Here is a 17,648-nt window from a genome sequence, read left to right on the forward strand (position 1 = left end):
CTTTGGAGCTTGACAGTGAGGAATGGCAAATTCAATATTTTAAAAGTCAATTTTTGAAAAATAAACAGAACCTCACAGTTTAGTTTGTTCTGTCATTATAGGTACAAATCTTCAGTGCTGCCCCAGTATCCAACATGTCAACACCGTGGAGGAGCATTTAATTGCTGTTCACTTTCTATGAACGATATTAAAAACTTTCATGATTTGTTTTATAAAACACCGGAAAGAGATTATCAGAATCAGTTCATATTGAAGTATGTGGAAATTCGCAACGTCATCAGACGTCGACCAAGAAAAGACAAATCAAGTCAAAACCAAAAGTCGCAGCTGTTTAGAACGACGAAATATTTTATACGAAGCACACAGAAAAATAAAGTTCCAGTTTGCATGTCAACCTTTATAAATGTATTGGGAGTGTCACGATTCAGAATAAATAATATCACTAAACAGTTTCATCAGCAAGGTTTTGTACAAGACCGGAGAGGTGGCTTCAGGAGGGCGGCAGAATATGAACCCAAGAGAGACTGTGTCATGAAGTTTATCAATAGTCTAAAGTATGTAGAGACACATTACTGTAGAGGACGAACAGAAAGACGGTATCTGCCTGCGAATATGAACTGTAAAATGTTATGGGAAATTTATTCTTCCAAGCCCGAAAACATCCCTGTGAAGCTATCTTACTTCAGGTACATCTTTAACACAAAATACAACGTAGGCTTTGGTACACCGAGAACGAATGTGTGTTCTACGTGCTTAAGCCTAGCTGAAAAGTTAAAACATGAGAGAGACCCTAACAAGAAAACTCAATTAATTACTAAAAAAAAGGGTTCACAAGTTAAAGTATATGGCATTTTTTAACAACCCGAAGGACAAAGACGTTGAAACGTTAATTCTTTCATTTGATTGTGAGGAGAGTATTCCATTGCCCAAAGTTCCAGATCATTCATGCTATTATAGCAGACAAACTTATGTCCAGTATTTTACCATTGTTAAAGGTCACAGTAAATCTGAGTTAAACCGTTCCACTGTCACTTCTTATTGTTGGGCAGAAAATGAATTCAGTCGAGATTCAAACACTATAGCCTCATATGTGTTTGATGCATAAAACTCCCTAGACACCTCCCATTACAAACAAATTCGATTGGTATGTGATGGGTGTGCTGCACAAAATAAGAATTCTACTTTGGTTGCGATGTATATGTTTTGGCTTTCCGTAAAGTCTCCGCCACATATTGATGGAAATGAAATGATTTTTCCAGTCACCGGTCATAGTTACATTCCTCCAGACCGTGTGTTTGGAAATACAGAAAGGAAAATGAAAACAATGGAAGTAATAGTAGAGCCTGAACAAGTGTATGAGATAATTTCGAGTCAGTCAACATTGAAATTGGTAGGAAGAGACTCTAGTGTTGCCGACTTCAAGAATTGTGTGAAAATTGCATTACGAAATCCAGGATCATGGCATTTTTCAATTTCAAAATGTAAGCTCATTTACATAAAGCGCGGAGTGGGAAATAAAATTCTTGTGCGTGGTGAACAAACGTACAGAAATGACTTTGGAGTGTTTAGATGTGTTTAAATCTGGAGTAAATGCACTTACACATCCCGAACTCATCCAACCAAAGAATTCAATCTCTTTAGAGAAAAGGAGGGATGTTGAAAAACTTCTGACTGCACATTATGGGGAAAACTGGAGAGAAATTGAGGAGCTCAAGTTCTATAAGCATGTCATTGATGAGAATACGTCGGATCAAACTGATGACATGATTCAAGAGGAACTTAATGTTTTGATGTAGACATAGAAGAGTAAAATTATTTTCAGTTTTAGAAGTGAATCTCCTTCAAATCTTCAGTTTTATTTTAGTAGCTTATCTTCTTTTGGTATTTCATAGTTTCTTCCTTCTCAAAGAATGCTTAACAAGTTTGAATTATTTTCCTGATTATAATATTCTACTTTTCTTTGTGATCAATAATTAGTTCTCATGAATGGAAAATTTGTAAACTCCTTTGATCATTAAACTGAAGAAATGTGCACAGTAGACATTTCTTTTATGAAATTGCAAACGGTATTCCAAACTAGAGAATATCTTTCGTAAACTAACAAAGTAAAGTCCATAAAAGATGAATAATTGGTATGTATCACGATTAACATCGGAATGTAATATTATATATACACTGTAGAAGAGAAAATGGCTTGCAGTCGGAACCAAAAAGTGTTGCATATCGAGTCGCAACACGATAGTTTCCGCGAAACCAACATCGTCCAAACAGCTCAGTACCAAAACTCACAAGATCCAAAATGGATATTGTCAAAACTTACATGTTCCATAGCTCATTAACAAAACTCACACTATCCATAGTATAACCTTAAATAATTGTAATTTCTCAATAAGCAAACATAATCAGAAATGTACATAATGATTTATAGCCATTGTTCTTGCACATACTGATGTCAATATATGGGACACGCGCACGACGCATGTAAAACACGTTTTTAGTCATTTGTGAAAATTTATGTTCTTGGAGCATGTGAGTTATGCTTTTATACCATGACAAATTAGTAGAGACGCAACATTTACGAGACAGTACACAGAATTGTAGAAGCTAGCAACATTTAAAACTTTAAAAAATCACGTACGTTCGGAAATTAAAATCCGTTTCGACATATAAAAAGAGAGATATAAAGAAAGTAAGGGAGAAATATTTAAAACAGTACAACGTTGAATAACATTTAGTTTCACTGAGAAGATATCGTCGAAGCAGACGAGAGAAGAGTAAGAAGGAAAAGTATTCATCTTCATTTCCCCTAGCTCCGGTTAGTGTTACATGCAGTGAGTAAGGAATGTATTTGGACTTCTAAATATTCAAGCTTTGGAATTTGTTTGTACTCACATCTTTGTGCTGGCGAACGCCTATATTGGTAACTGTTATAGACCTAGTATGATTTCACTTTATGTGAAACAACAGAATTGTAAATGTACACTTACAATACTTGTTCACAGATACAGAAATTTTGTTCCGTTCGCAACGTGGTGCTGAATTGCTCTGTTGCCACAAATTCACGAGTAAGAATGGAAGATTATTAACATTTGTTACCGGAAAACATTACGTGAGACGTTGGATTGACACATAGTCACCAAAGGTCGTTACTGCTTGTCTACTCAACTGTCCATATTTGCTAATACCTGCGGAGAGGGGTATGAAAACAAACATGAAATTATGTACGGCAGGAGAGTACATGTCGTCTTGATTTATTTCCGATCTTGAATTTTTGAAGTACCAGTGCTGTGTGCTTCATAGTTTCATCTTCGGCTTTTCTCTATAAATCCTGTACACGACTCATTGCTGGTTTTTCTTAATCACATAGTCAAACAGCGCGTTAAGTTTTATCTTCCCTATTCTTGCTTCTTTGACGTTGGCAGAGCCATCTGCCTCGCCTAGACGGTAGTCATTATATTTGCATCTGCAGGTATACTTTGATTTATAATAACTATCCTCCACAAGTATTACCAAATATTTTTCTCTGCGTAACACAGATATTTTGGTTATTAATTACTTATATGGGTAACTGAGAATGACACATTTCAAAAATGTCAGGTGCTTGTCACTTTCGTTTTCGGCCATATTGTATGCCCTGACAAAGCATTTCGGGGATTGAAACGAATTCTAAATAAGCAGTTTCTTCAAATTTTTCTAAAAATATATGCCTTCCAGACTAGGGTCTAGCAATGTATTAACACAGGAAAGAAGCTGCGTACGTTATACGTGTCTGTTAGGAAATATTCGTTTCCAGAAATTTTCGGTTATTTCACTACAACGACTACAAGACGACGACTGCATGATTGCATTCAACCCTAAAATGATCGTTTTGAGCATATACTGTATCGACAAGAGAGACTCCACTATTACAGCAGAGCTAGAACGATAATTAGGAAATTTATAAATGGTAAACCCACGTTCGTATAGATTTTTCTTTCCGGTTTGTTGACTCTTGTTTCCTGATGACTTGAGTAACGAATATTAAAAATCATATCGAATACAGGGTGATTCAGTAGGTTGCGCATAAACTGAAGGAGCTGACAGAGCAGTCGAAATACAACTTAGGAATAGGGGACATATGATCTTGGAAGTTATCGTGAGTAGATGAAAACTTTTGAATGTCAGTGACAATAAGGACTATCAGTGCATTTGCACCTTAATTTCAGCGAAAACAGTTAACTGTTTACTCAACAATGATTTAAATTACAGAATGTGTTCAAAATGGCGATCACTATATTCAATACAGGCGTAACATCCTCGTAGAAAATTCTGGTGCACTGTACCAAGTACACCAGGCATCACACGTACGCCATCAGACGTTGCAATTATCCTGGCGAGAAATGCTTCTTCGTCGGGAGCTGACACCAAGTGCATAAGGCTCCTGATATGTCACACAAAAAAAAAGAAAGGTTAGAGAAGCGTGAGATCAGGGGAGAGAGGTGGCCATGCAATTGGATGTGCCCTTCCGAGTCAGCACCTAGGACAGGGCCAACGAGACATGCGGGCCATGTAGGGTGCGTCATAGCGCCTAAAAACTACGGTCTTCGAGTTGCAGCGACTGTTTCCGGCAGGGAGCCAGTTACTATTTAAGACCAGATTAATACCTCGTAGCTGCGCATGTAAATACAGTCAAGCTCTCTTTGTGGTAAGGTCTTATGGGACCAAACTGCTGGGGTCATCGGTCCCTAAGCTTATGAACTACTCAGTCTAACTTAAACTAACTTACGCTAAGGATAGGTAGCCCACGATTAGTTCCAGAGGACCACGCGAAACCGAACAGCCAGCCGGATGGAGTCATTTGGATGCGACTGGGATCAGCACATCTCGATCTTGGCCGCTTTCGGCCTTGTAGATACTTCTAGACAATGGATGCGCTGCTTTTCATACAAGCAGTTTCTCAGTTGGCCTCATAAAACTGAGTGCTCCCTATTCCAGCCCTCCAACCAGGCTATAATACCTGACACTTCCTTGAGTTAAACCCGGGTCAATCACCTTGCACTGTTACCGATCTGCATGGAGGTGGATTAGATGAAACAGCAACAGTGTTTTCCTCCAAAATTTATTCCAGCAAGGAAATTTTGCTTAATACAACTTATATGGCCAGAAATAGTTTTCTTTTGTTTCAATGCAACTCGCAGACACTAAAGTTTTTCGCGTATTCTTCCAGGTACTCGATGACAAGGGAAATGGCACTGCAGATTATTGTGGATACAATAATGGATAATTCGATTATTGTAAGCACAACAGGAATGCTTTCCAGAGAACTCTTCGAATATCGAGTTTCGAGAGAACAAGGACACGAAAAGGATTTTTTGACAGTGGGATCCATGGGCCATGCCTCTACAATCGCCCTAGGAATCGCGTTGCAGAAGCCAAGTAGACAGGTAATGCTTTCATTATTGCTTTTAATTTTAATTTAAACACTTCATTTGTTGAAAATTTCGATTTAATTCTTCTTTGGGTCATCCTGCAGGCCTAAGTACAATTTAGAAGCTATGAAAAAATAAAATATTGTAACGATGATTTCTAAAATCTTTTTGTTTGATATATTTCCTTAGTAGGTCAGAAAATATTTTTTACTATTACTTCGTTGATTTTTTAACAGCAGATCTTAGGTTAATTTCTAGATAGAGAACTATTTACTAGTGTGTAAATGTTAACTCCACTCACTCCTGTGATGAGTGAAATATGATTCAGTCGTGTTCGCTTTGACGTGCTTACTCAGATATTGTTGAAAGGGACTATGTTCTTCGAGAATTTAATAGATTTCATAATTCATCGGATCCAGAGGCCTTATATGCCAAACTGTAATTATTAACGATTATTTGTATGGTAGTAATTTAGATCTGCTGATGTAATTGAGTGGAACCTATCACGAGAGGTTTCGCTTCAGTGTGCAGTAATCAGCCGTCTTCCGAAGTGGTTAATTTAAACATGATGTACCTCTTCCTCAGTAGCTTAATTTTGCTGATAAAATTTTTCATCTGTTATGTGAATAGATCGTATTGAGTAAGAATTTATAATACTTCATTTGGTCTGGTTAAATGATTGATCACTTCGTGAAATATTTGAAAACGGGCTCTTCTGACAGAGAAGTCAGCACATTCACTCACAAAGAAGTGTTACAGAGGACGATGAACCAATATCCGCCACCCATTTCCGCCACAGTGCAGTTCGCCGAAGGCAAAACTCTAGACTGTATGGATCGTAAGCTACGAAGAACCATATAAGAGCACCAAGTCCGTCACCTACACCATCAGTAAATAAAATCCATTATGAATCCAGAATCAAATCCCACGTCCAACTACCGTACGGTGCACAATTTGTGAGTGATGAATACGCAGCACAGATAAAAACAATAGTAAACTGTGTTAGCTGTGGGCCGCGTTACGCCACTGTCGTGAGATCTGCGATACGCGCAGCCTCAATATCAAGCGGATATCTCTTCCCTCCGCGAGAAACTTGTTGCTCATGCTCCCCGTCTAGGATACTATTTCCAGTAGTACATCCTCACGTGGCCAGGATATTAGACAGGGTGCTGCTTATAATGAGACGTCAAATGCAGTGGACCATATCGATATTTTATTTACGAAGGCCGCTTCGCATGCACACTGTACACCTTCTAACAGAAATTTCATTTATTGTGCTCGATATAATGATGTCTCGCTGCAGGACAATCACTTCAGGTATTTTTTATAGACAATGAATTCATAGCATATGAGAATGGATCTGCCATTGAACTAAGTAATGTCCATTCAGTAAGACAGTATGATCATCAGGTTTTAGCTCGTCGCTCCTATTATCTACAAAATAAAGCGAGCGGATGCATCCTTCGTGCTCATTGCGGATAAACCACGACACAGTACTGATACGTCCAAGCTAAAGTTGCAATATCAATTATCAGTATTTATAAGCAACTAGAGTACGTCTACTGTTCAACGTAGAACAGAGTGCTAAAGTATTCCTTCTCATAGAAAGGGATGTTAGAACGTGACGTCTAGATTACTAAAAAGGAATCAAACATTCGGAACGGTAAAGGATGGAGAATCAAATCTACTGTGGTTCAAAAAATGGTTGAAATGGCTCTGAGCACTATAGGACTTAACATCTGAGGTCATCAGTCCCCTAGAACTTAGAACTACTTAAACCTAACTAACCTAAGGACATCACACTCATCCATGCCAGAGGCAGGATTCGAACCTGCGACCGTAGCGGTCGCGCGGTTCCAGACTGAAGCGCTTAGAACCGCTCGGCCACTCAGGCCGGCCTCTACTGCGGTCTTGTTCAAAAAGCCACCCCATCATTCGCCACTAGTGATTTACGGAAACCACAGAAAATATAAATGACGATGGTCGCAGGGGATATGAACTCCTCTCCTCCCGAATATGAGTCCAGTGTCTCATTCATGGCGAAAATTCATTCGCTCGACCCTTTGTTTGCGACAAAGTTACAGCTGGTTAATATGGATTCCGAAGGCACCGATGGTGTAAAACTCAGGCTGCTCTATTCGCTTATGAGATCCAGCAGGCTGTAAATAGCGGAGCCGAGTATGACGCTGTGTATACTTCCGGAAAGCCTTCGATACATTTCTGTATTGTAGCCCAGTGAACAAAATAAGTTCTTACGGAATATCGGAACAGGTATGAGAATGGACTGAATGTTTCCTCACTAAGAGAACCCATTACGTCGTTCTTAAAGGGGATACACGGTAAGAGCGAAAGTATCGTTCAGTGTACATCATGGGAGTGTGATAGCATCGTTACTGCAAACGGCCTAATAGATAACATTAATAGCTCTCTAAGACTGTTTGCAGACAATGCAGTGGTATGTATATTGGGAGGTCATATTTGTAGGAAGTTTTGATAATATGTAGGACACTTGAAGAAGGTCAGTGCCTAGTGCGAAGTTTGGCAGCGGATCCTCAACATAAATAAGTGTGCTGTTATGCATATACGAGGCGTGTTTTTTTAAGTAAGTACCGTTTTGAAATTAAGAAAAGACGTGCTAAGATATCTCAATAATTTTATTTTTACATTAAAGCGTGTACCTTAATCTACGCACTGATGCCGTTACAATCTGATTCTTCATTGTTTACGTTGTGTACTGAGTGTTTAAGATGCCTTCGATAATCGTGAGTCCCGCCGACTGTGAAGTACGGGCTGTTATAAGATTTCTTAGTGTTAAAGGCCTAAAAGCGATCGATATTCGTCGTGAGATCTGTGCAGTTTACGGACAAAACATTATGAGTGATGGAATGGTAAGAAAGTGGGTGAGAGCATTTAAAGATGGCCGCACAAATGTGCATGATGAACAACCGAGTGGGCGTCCTTCGGTCGTTATTGAAAGTTTGGTGCAGGAAGTGGACAATAAGGTGAGAGAAAACAGACGCTTTACGGTGTCCTCCTTGCGGGATGACTTTCCTAATGTTTCCCGTGCGCACGTTGGGTACCGAAAATGTTGACGTATGTGCACAAAACCAGACGTTTAGACAGTGCATTGACTTTCCTTGAGCGGTACCACAACGACGGTGATGATTTCTTAAGCCAAATTGTTAACGGGCGATGAAACATGGGTGGCCTACGTCACACCAGAATCAAAGCAACAGTCCGTGGAAGTTGAGCAAGGGCACCGTTTTGCCGCAAGACAATGCCCGTTCGCATGTGGTGAATCAGACCAAAGATCTCGTCACATCTTTACGATGGGAAACTCTAGATCATTCTCTGTACAGCCCCGATCTTGCGCCCAGTGACCACCATCTGTTCCTGCACTTGAAGAAACACCTGGGCGGTCAGCGTCTTCAAGACGATGACTAAGTCAAAACAGTGGTGATGCAGTGGTTAACAAGTCAGGCGGCAGACTTCTATGAGGAGGGCATTCAAAAACTGGTACAACGTTATGACAAGTGCCTCAATATTGACGGAAATTATGTAGAAAAGTAGATTAAGGTATAGGCTTTCATGTAAAAATAAAATTATTGAGATATCTTAAAATGTCTTTTTTAATTTCAAAACGCCTCGTAAGTAGACGAAAGGGTTCGCTATCGCTCGCCTACACGATCGTACATCAATCACTGGAATTAATCACAACTGTCAAACATCTAGAATTATCTGTTTCAAGTGATTTACGTGGAACAGCCACATAAATCTAGCAGTGGAGAAGGGAGATGTCAGACAGACGTATCGCAAGAATCTGAAGAAAGCGTAATTCAGTAACGAAGATGATAACTGGGAAACCCTCGTTGGAAAAGTTCTTGTGTATAGTAAGTATGTCTGAGTCCTTTTCCAACGGGAGACATAGAGAAAATTAAAATAATAGATGTGTGATTCGTTATGGGGTTGTTTAGTGAGAATGACAGTATCACAGAAATGCTCAACCACCTCCAATGGTATACGCTAAAAAGAAAAAAAAGGCAGTTTTACACGCAGAGCCATACTCTAAATGTTCTGAGAGTCCTCACTGATAATTAAAAAAAATATATTACTGCCTACAGCTTATACTTCGGGTAAGGATCAAGAGGTCAAAATTAGAGATATTCTGGCGAATACAGATGGTAACGACCATACTCCCCCTGTAACATTCACGCATGAGACAGGATGGATGGAAATGATTCTTGTACATCATTTATCCCTCCGCTACGCATCCTGTGGTAACTTGAAGAGTGCAAATTTAGATCGTCAAACGGTGAACGATTTTTTTTTTCTGTTTGACCTGCAAATAGTTCAGACATGCTGCCGCTGGGTATCCTGAAATGCGAGTTGTAGACATCACTAGCCTAATGTGTGTCAGATACATCAACTTATCCATTCCAATGATCAGTTTATTTTGCCTTTTAAGTATTAGGGAACCTTTTTTGAGTATGACGCCTACTCTTGGTAACTTGTGATCATCTCGTCCCTCCCAAATGAGGTTCAGTCCAACTGTACCTCGAGACGCTGACTGTGAGTAATGATATCATTGTATTTGTGTAGTTGTTTTAGTTTGCGTGTTCACAGGACCCCCCAGCACTGTTAGTTCCAGCACGCCACTATTTCAAGCAATGCTCGAGAGGCCTGAGTGCTGTCTGATCCCTGCATTAATGTGCCACGACCATCATCGATTTCTGTATAGGCTGGGAGGTTATTAATACCTAATATAAACAGTAGAAGTCCCCGGAGTACTTCCTTGTGACCTTATTGTCCTAACAACAGGTAAGCCGCGCGGTCTAGGGGGTCTTGTCACGGTCCGCGCGGCTCCCCCCGTCAGAGGTTAGAGTCCTCCCTCGGGCAAGGGTGTGTGTGTTATCCTTAGCGTAAGTTAGATTACTTCGTGGTCTCGCGGTAGCGTTCTCGCTTCCCGAGCACGGGGTCCCGGGTTCGATTCCCGGTGGGGTCAGGGATTTTTCCTGCCTCGAGATGACTGGGTGTTGTTGTGTCGTCTTCATCATCATCATTCATCCCCATTATGGTCGGAGAAAGGCAACGGCAAACCACCTCCATTAGGACCTTGCCTAGTAAGGCGGTGTGGGTTTCCCGCATCGTTCCCCTACACACACAAGTTAGATTAAGTAGTGCGTAAGCTTACGGACCGGTGACCTCCGCGGTTTGGTCCCATAAGACCTTACCACAAATTTCCAATTTCCAACAACAGGCAATGCAACAGTTTTCCCTAAATGCTCTATATTGAGATTTGGGGTCTTGAAATATACAATGCACTTGGGAATCCAACACTGTTTAGTTTGTGAATAAGGATGCCGTGCCAAATATAATAAATACTTTCTTACTAACCAAGATTATAAACCATTTGAATCTGTACACATTGGTCTTAATCTACACAAAGTGATTACTGTCTCGTTAGATGGAGTTTCCTGAATACGATTTGTTGCAAACTGCTTTTGTCAAAAATCACCGTTTGTATCTGGAACAGGAGCTTGGTTGCAGGCAATTTGTGTAAAACCCCATGTGATTTTCTGTTAGGATTCGTGTAATATTTTCGCAGGTTTCTGAGGTAAAATGCCTGGGACCTTCTAGTTAATTGTAATGTGTAAGTACTTAGTCAAATGAGTCTTCCAGCACGAATGGTTCTGAAAGTGCAGTGACCATTAGTTTTGCCATCTCAGTATATAGACATCGTAAAAATGCAGCCACTTTGGATTCTGCTTTAAAAAAGTAAAGTCGTGTAGCGTTGCTGGCTGAGAGACCTTGAAGGGCAGGCTCAGCCTCCTAATTGGAAGGGTTTTTCCGTCATTCACTCACAATGGCACCTTTCCTACACGAATGGTGAGAGTCGTGTGTTTAAGTGTATCTGATAAATGTTGGTGTGTTCAGTCTGGTGTCGTGTTTGTGACGGATGACGGTGAGAGAAGGGAAAGAGTGAAATCATATACCGGCACATAGCCTACTCCTCACGAATAGCACCAAGAGACCCTCGAGCTTAATATCCCCATTCGACAGACGGACCACTATCAACGGTGTCATATGCCCTCACTTCAAGAGACACTACGAAGAGGTTTGGAATTTGATCTACGGCGCTGGCGCAAAGCCTGGTGAGCAAGAACCTTGCACCACCACCCCTCTTCCCCTTTGCCATAAAGGCAAAGGGAAAGCAGCCAACAAGAACGTGGCGTACCCAGGATGTTATCCATCCAAGTTCTGGCCGTGCCCGACGTTGCGTAACTTCGGTGATCTGACGAGAACCCGTGTATTCAACGAGGCAAACCATTGTCTTGTTTTCTGGAGAACCGACAAGATGATATATACAAGCCACAGCGGGAGGTACATAGTTCTGTGAGTTTTGTTAATCCTATGTGTTTGTATCTTTCCCCACATTACTCTCTATAGTAAGTGACTTTCTGATTGTGTAGTGGGTATGTAATGGGCTGCCAGTTGCTTTAGAGGCCCATCGTCTTGAGTAGTATCCTTGAGAGTTTATGGTGTTTACAACTCAAACAAAATGTTCAAATGTGTGTGAAATCTTATGGAACTTAACTGCTAAGGTCATCAGTCACTAAGCTTACACACTACTTAACCTAAATTATCCTAAGGACAAACACACACACCCATGCCCGAGGGAGGACTCGAACCTCCGCCGGGACCAGCAGCATAGTACAACTCAAACGGCATCGACTATAGTGTCTTGGTATGCATCTGTATGCCATGCATTTCGTCGTTTCATCAGTTCCTAGTATTTGGCGTGTCTGTTCGTCTACAAGAGTCTGACTTGAAATAGTTTTCAACTGATACTGGTAGTGAAATGGCTTCAAATGGCTCTGAGCACTATGGGACTTAACATCTTAGGTCATCAGTCCCCTAGAACTTAGAACTACTTAAACCTAACTAACCTAAGGACATCACACACATCCATGCCCGAGACAGGATTCGAACCTGCGACCGTAGCAGTCCCGCGGTTCCGGACTGCAGCGCTAGAACCGCACGACCACCGCGGCCGGCTATACTGGTAGTCATTGTTAGACTCTTTTAAGAGGCTAACCTATCCATAGTAGTATGTAGTTCTTCTGCATTTGCATGACTATTCTGCAGTTCACATTTAACGTGCCTAGCAGAGGGTTTTCTGAATCACCTTCGAGCTATTTATCTACCGTTCCACTCTTTAACAGCGCCTGGGGAAAATGAGCGGTCATGGTACACAGCCAAACATCTTGGACTTATATACTAACTAATTCTTGGAGGGCCGATGTGCCCCATAAAAAAAAAAGCCGGCACGGTAGCTCAGCGTGCTTGATCAGAGGGTTAGCTACCCTCTGTAATAAAAAACTGAGTGAACAGATCAACAAAGAACGTGAACGGCTGTTATCGGACGTCCGCTACGAACAAATTCATCGACCAATATAGTGCAAAAATGAGAAAGAAAAAAAATCGGTCTAAGGCGCTACAGTCATGGACTGTGCGGCTGATCCCGGCGAAGGTTCGAGTCCTCCCTCGGGCATGGGTGTGTGTGTTTGTCCTTAGGATAATTTAGGTTAAGTAGTGTGTAAGCTTAGGGACTGATGACCTTAGCAGTTAAGTCCCACAAGATTTCACACACATTTGAACAATTTTTTTTTTAATGAACACGTAAACCTTTCTGTACGAGCTCTAATTTCATTTATTTTATTATGATGACCATTTCTCCCTATCTAGCTGGAAGGCAATAAACTATTTTTACATTCAATTCGCTTATCATGTCCATGACGTTCACTCCCCCGTTACGCGATAAAAAAAAAAACGAGCTGCCCTTCTTTGGACTTCTTTTTATATCCATAGTCAATCCTGTCTGGTAAGAATCCCATACCGCACTACAATACTCTATCAGAGGACGGACAAGTGCAGTGTGGGTAGTCTCTTTAGTAGGCCTGTTGCATCTTCTAAGTGTTCTCCTAATAAAACGCAGTCTTTGGTTTGCCTTCCCCGCGACATTATCTGTGGGATCGTTCCAATTTAAGTTTCTCGTAATTGTAATGCCTAGGTATTTAGTTACATTGATAGCCTTAGATTTACGTGATTTATGGTGTAACCGACATTTAACGGATTTTTCTCGTTCTCATGGTGATGACTTTCCCGTATTCACAGACAGTTACCACTTTTCGTACCGCACAGATATTGTCTCCAAGTCATTTTGAAATTGGTTTTGATCTTCTGATGAGTTTACTAGACGGTAAATGACACCATCTTGTGTAAAAAATCTAATGGGGCTGCTCTGATTGTCTCCTAAATCGGATATGTAGGGAAACGCCAGATATCACTTCCGTTTTGCGCGAAGATTTTCCGTCGACTGATATGTACTGTGACCTTTCTGTAAGGAAATCACGTATCCAGTCACACAACTGAAGCGATACTCCATAGGTACGCAATATGATTAAAAGTCTCTTGTGAAGTACGGTGTCAAAAACCTTCCGGAAATCTAGAAACATGGAATCAGTTGGAGATCCCCTGTTAATACCACTCATTACTTCGTGAGAATGAAGAGCTAGCTGTCTTTTACAAGAAAGATATTTTCTGAATCCGTACTGACTTACCTCCGACGTAATTCATAATGTTCTAACATAGTATATGTTCCAAAATCCTACTGCAAATCGACGTCAGTGATATGTGTCTGTAATTCAACGGATTACTCCTATTTCCTTTCTTGAGTATTGGTATGAGTTATGCCGCTTTCTAGTTTTTTGGTATACATCTTTCGTCGTGTGAGCGATTGTATATGACTGCTAAGTATGGGGCTATTGAGCCCGCCCGGCTAGCCGCTCGGTTTATCGCGCTGCTTCCTGAGCGGGAAGGCATGCTGGTCCCCGGCACGAATGCGCCCGGTAGAATTAGTGTCGAAGTCCGATGTGCCGGCCAGCCTGCGGATGGTTTTTAAGGTGGTTTTCCATCTGCCTCGGCGAATGCGGGCTGATTCCCCTTATTCTGCCTCAGTTACACTATGTCGGCGATTGCTATGCACGCACTGTCTCCACGTACGCCTACACCATAATTACTCACCGAGCGAAGTGGCGCAGTGGTTAGACACTGGACTCGCATTCGGGAGGACGACGGTTCAATCCCGCGTCCGGCCATCCTGATTTAGGTTTTCCGTGATTTCCCTAAATCGCTCCAGGCAAATGCCGGGATGGTTCCTTTCAAAGGGCACGGCCGACTTCCTTCCCCGTCCTTCCCTAATCCGATGAGACCGATGACCTCGCTGTCTGGTCTCCTTCCCCCAAAAACCACCACCACCATAATTACTCTACCACGGAAACATTTGGGTTACACTCGTCTGGTATGAGAGGTCAAGCAAATTTTTGTCTGCTTTTTTTTTTTTTAAAAAAATAGATTTATTTTGCATTTGCTTTTGGTGGATTTCGATGATGCGGTAGACAGTCTCGTTACAGCGAACATTCCGCCACTTACCACCGCATCCCTCATAATGCTCCGTACTTTCTCAGGATTATTTGTTGCTAAGAGGTCAAGCATGTTTTTGCAACCATTTAGCCGGCCGGAGTGGCCGTGCGGTTCTGGGCGCTACTGTCTGGAGCCGAGCGACCGCTACGGTCGCAGGTTCGAATCCTGCCTCGGGCATGGATGTGTGTGATGTCCTTAGGTTAGTTAGGTTTAATTAGTTCTAAGTTCTAGGCGACTGATGACCTCAGAAGTTAAGTCGCATAGTGCTCAGAGCCATTTGAACCATTTTGCAACCATTTACACTTCGATTGGGCTTCTGAACTAACTGCTAAAAATTAAATTTCGGGGAAAGCATTTTAGTACAGTTTCTGACCATGTTTTGTACCTACCAGCTGCTTTGAACAACTTCAATTGTACGGGGGGGGAGGGGGTACCAATTTATATTATACTCAAGTTTTTTTTAACTGTTCAGCAACTGAATCATCTGGGTCGGGGTGTCCGTAAAAGGAATCAATTATTAATATATTCCGGTTGACAAGTATAACTCTAAACATACCAACACCTCAACTTTGCTACTTCTAACCACAACAAACCCGGCGCCACCAACAGTATTTAAACTATCTTTTCTGACCCCAGTTAGATCTTTTTTTAACATTTCTGCTGAATTTATCTCCAGCTTTAGCCAGCTTTCGATACCCGTAACCGTTTGAGCTTCAGTGCTTTCTATTAGCGCTTGGAGCTCTGGTTCTTTCCCGACACGGCTACGACAATTTACAGTTGAACCACTGATGGTTGCTATGTCTACCCTTTTCCTCTGCTTGTCCTGCACTCTTTGAAACTGAGGCCCTTTCTAGTCTTTCCCGACAGCCTCTAACCTTTTTAAAAGAAAAAAAAAACGCCCACTCCACACTACTCGTGTAGATACTACATGTGTGTAGTAGACTCCTGACAGACTAAGCTGAACCCGAAACCCCGCCACGCTATGGCATAAGTCGAAAAATCTGCAATCTACGTGGTCACAGAATCGTCTAAGCCTCCAATTCAGTCTTTGACTCAACTCTGAACCAAAGGTCCGCAATTGGTCGTGTCGACGTTACTACAGATGGTGAGCTCTGCCTTCATCTCACAAGCAAGACTTGCACTCTTTACCACTTCAGATAGCCGCCTGAAAACAGACAGAATCTCTTACGATCAAAAGCGACACACATCATTAGTATCGACATGAGCCAACACCTGCAGTTGGCTGCACTCTGTGCTCTTCGTGGCACCTGCAAGCACTCGTTCCACATCTGAATGGACACCTCCCAGTATCCACACAGAGTGCTCACTGGATTTCTTCCCCTCCTTAGCACCCATATATCTAAGAGGACACATTATGCGTCTGACATTGGAGCTCTCAGTAACTAGTAATGCCACCCTCTGTGGCTGCCCAGATCCTGTGGGCCAGAGACTTCCTCTGGAATGGGTACTCAAATGCATCTGGTTCAGGGTTTTTCTTTACAGGTGTACTGCTGATAATGTTACACATTTTGTTTACAGGTTTACTGTAGACGGTGTTACGTATTTTGTGTTTTAACTGAGGTATTTTTCCAAAATGGTTGGCTGGCTCTGAGCACTATGGGACTTAACATCTGTGGTCATCAGTCCCCTAGAACTTATAACTACTTAAACCTAACTAACCTAAGGACATCATACACATCCATGCCCGAGGCAGGATTCGAACCTGCGACCGTAGCAGTCGCGCGGTTCCGGACTGAGCGCCTTAACCGCTAGACCACCGCGGCCGGCCCCAAAATGGTTCAAATGACTCTAAGCACTATGAGACTTAGCATCTGAGGTCATCAGTCCCCTAGGCTTAGAACTACTTAAACCTAACTAACCTAAGGACATCACACACATCCATGCCCGAGGCAGGATTCGAACCTGCGACTGTAGCAGCCACGTGGTTCCAGACTGAAGTGCCTAGAACCACTCAGCCACAGCGGCCAGCAGGTATTTTTCGCTCACGTTTCAAGTGATGTTAGTGATATTCTTGAACGTGTTTTCAGACAGAAGTATTCTGCGATTTTTATGATGTATTGATCTACCACATGTCAGACGGTATGGTCTTCCTGTAAAAGCTTCTTCCTGGTGTTAACTGGTACAGATGTCTCAACAGTCAAGATTTTGATAGGAATTAATCACGACAGAGTTGAAGAGAAATTTTCTTCTGCAAGATAAAGTAGTACAAGCGATACTAGAGTGACTGAGAGGGACAGGAGGTCCTTAAAGAGGGTTATCATTTCAGATAAGAAGACTGCTGCCACCAAAGTGACTGTGGGACTTAATAAGTGTGTATAGAACATGATTTCAATTAAAACAGTGCAATGGAAACTGTTAAGGCAAATCATCCATGGAAAAGATTCTTCTGGCCAACATCTTGCAAACATAATGAATGCAAAGAAAAGAATTCAATGTTGCAAGGGACATTAAACGCTACTTCTAATGAAAATAAGCAATGTAATTGGATGAGACTGTACTGTTCCCTGCCATAGGATGTTTTTATAGGCAGAGGGGCCCAAACTCACAGCTTTACTTCCACCAGTATCTCATCTCATACATTCCAAATTTCATATAATTTCTTCTTTGGAACTAGTGGGATTAGCACTCCTGGAAGAAAGGATATTGCAGAGATATAGCTTTGTCATAGCCTAGTGGGTGACTCCAGAAAAAAGTTTTCACTATGCAGTGGACTGTGTTGATACACAACTTCCCCGT

The 17,648-nt window shown here is 41.7% G+C and overlaps 1 protein-coding gene across 1 annotated transcript in view; it reads left to right on the forward strand.

Annotated features, from left to right (window-relative positions):
- Positions 1 to 17,648, forward strand: part of LOC124556501 (phosphonopyruvate decarboxylase-like) — a 104,718-nt gene that overhangs the window by 44,019 nt on the left and 43,051 nt on the right. The window contains exon 7 of the mRNA XM_047130458.1: positions 5,207 to 5,423. Coding sequence (XP_046986414.1) covers positions 5,207 to 5,423 — 217 coding nt within the window. The remainder of the gene's footprint in view (positions 1 to 5,206; positions 5,424 to 17,648) is intronic.

This window comes from Schistocerca americana, chromosome X (genome assembly GCF_021461395.2).
Source record: "Schistocerca americana isolate TAMUIC-IGC-003095 chromosome X, iqSchAmer2.1, whole genome shotgun sequence".
Lineage (NCBI taxonomy): Eukaryota > Metazoa > Arthropoda > Insecta > Orthoptera > Acrididae > Schistocerca > Schistocerca americana.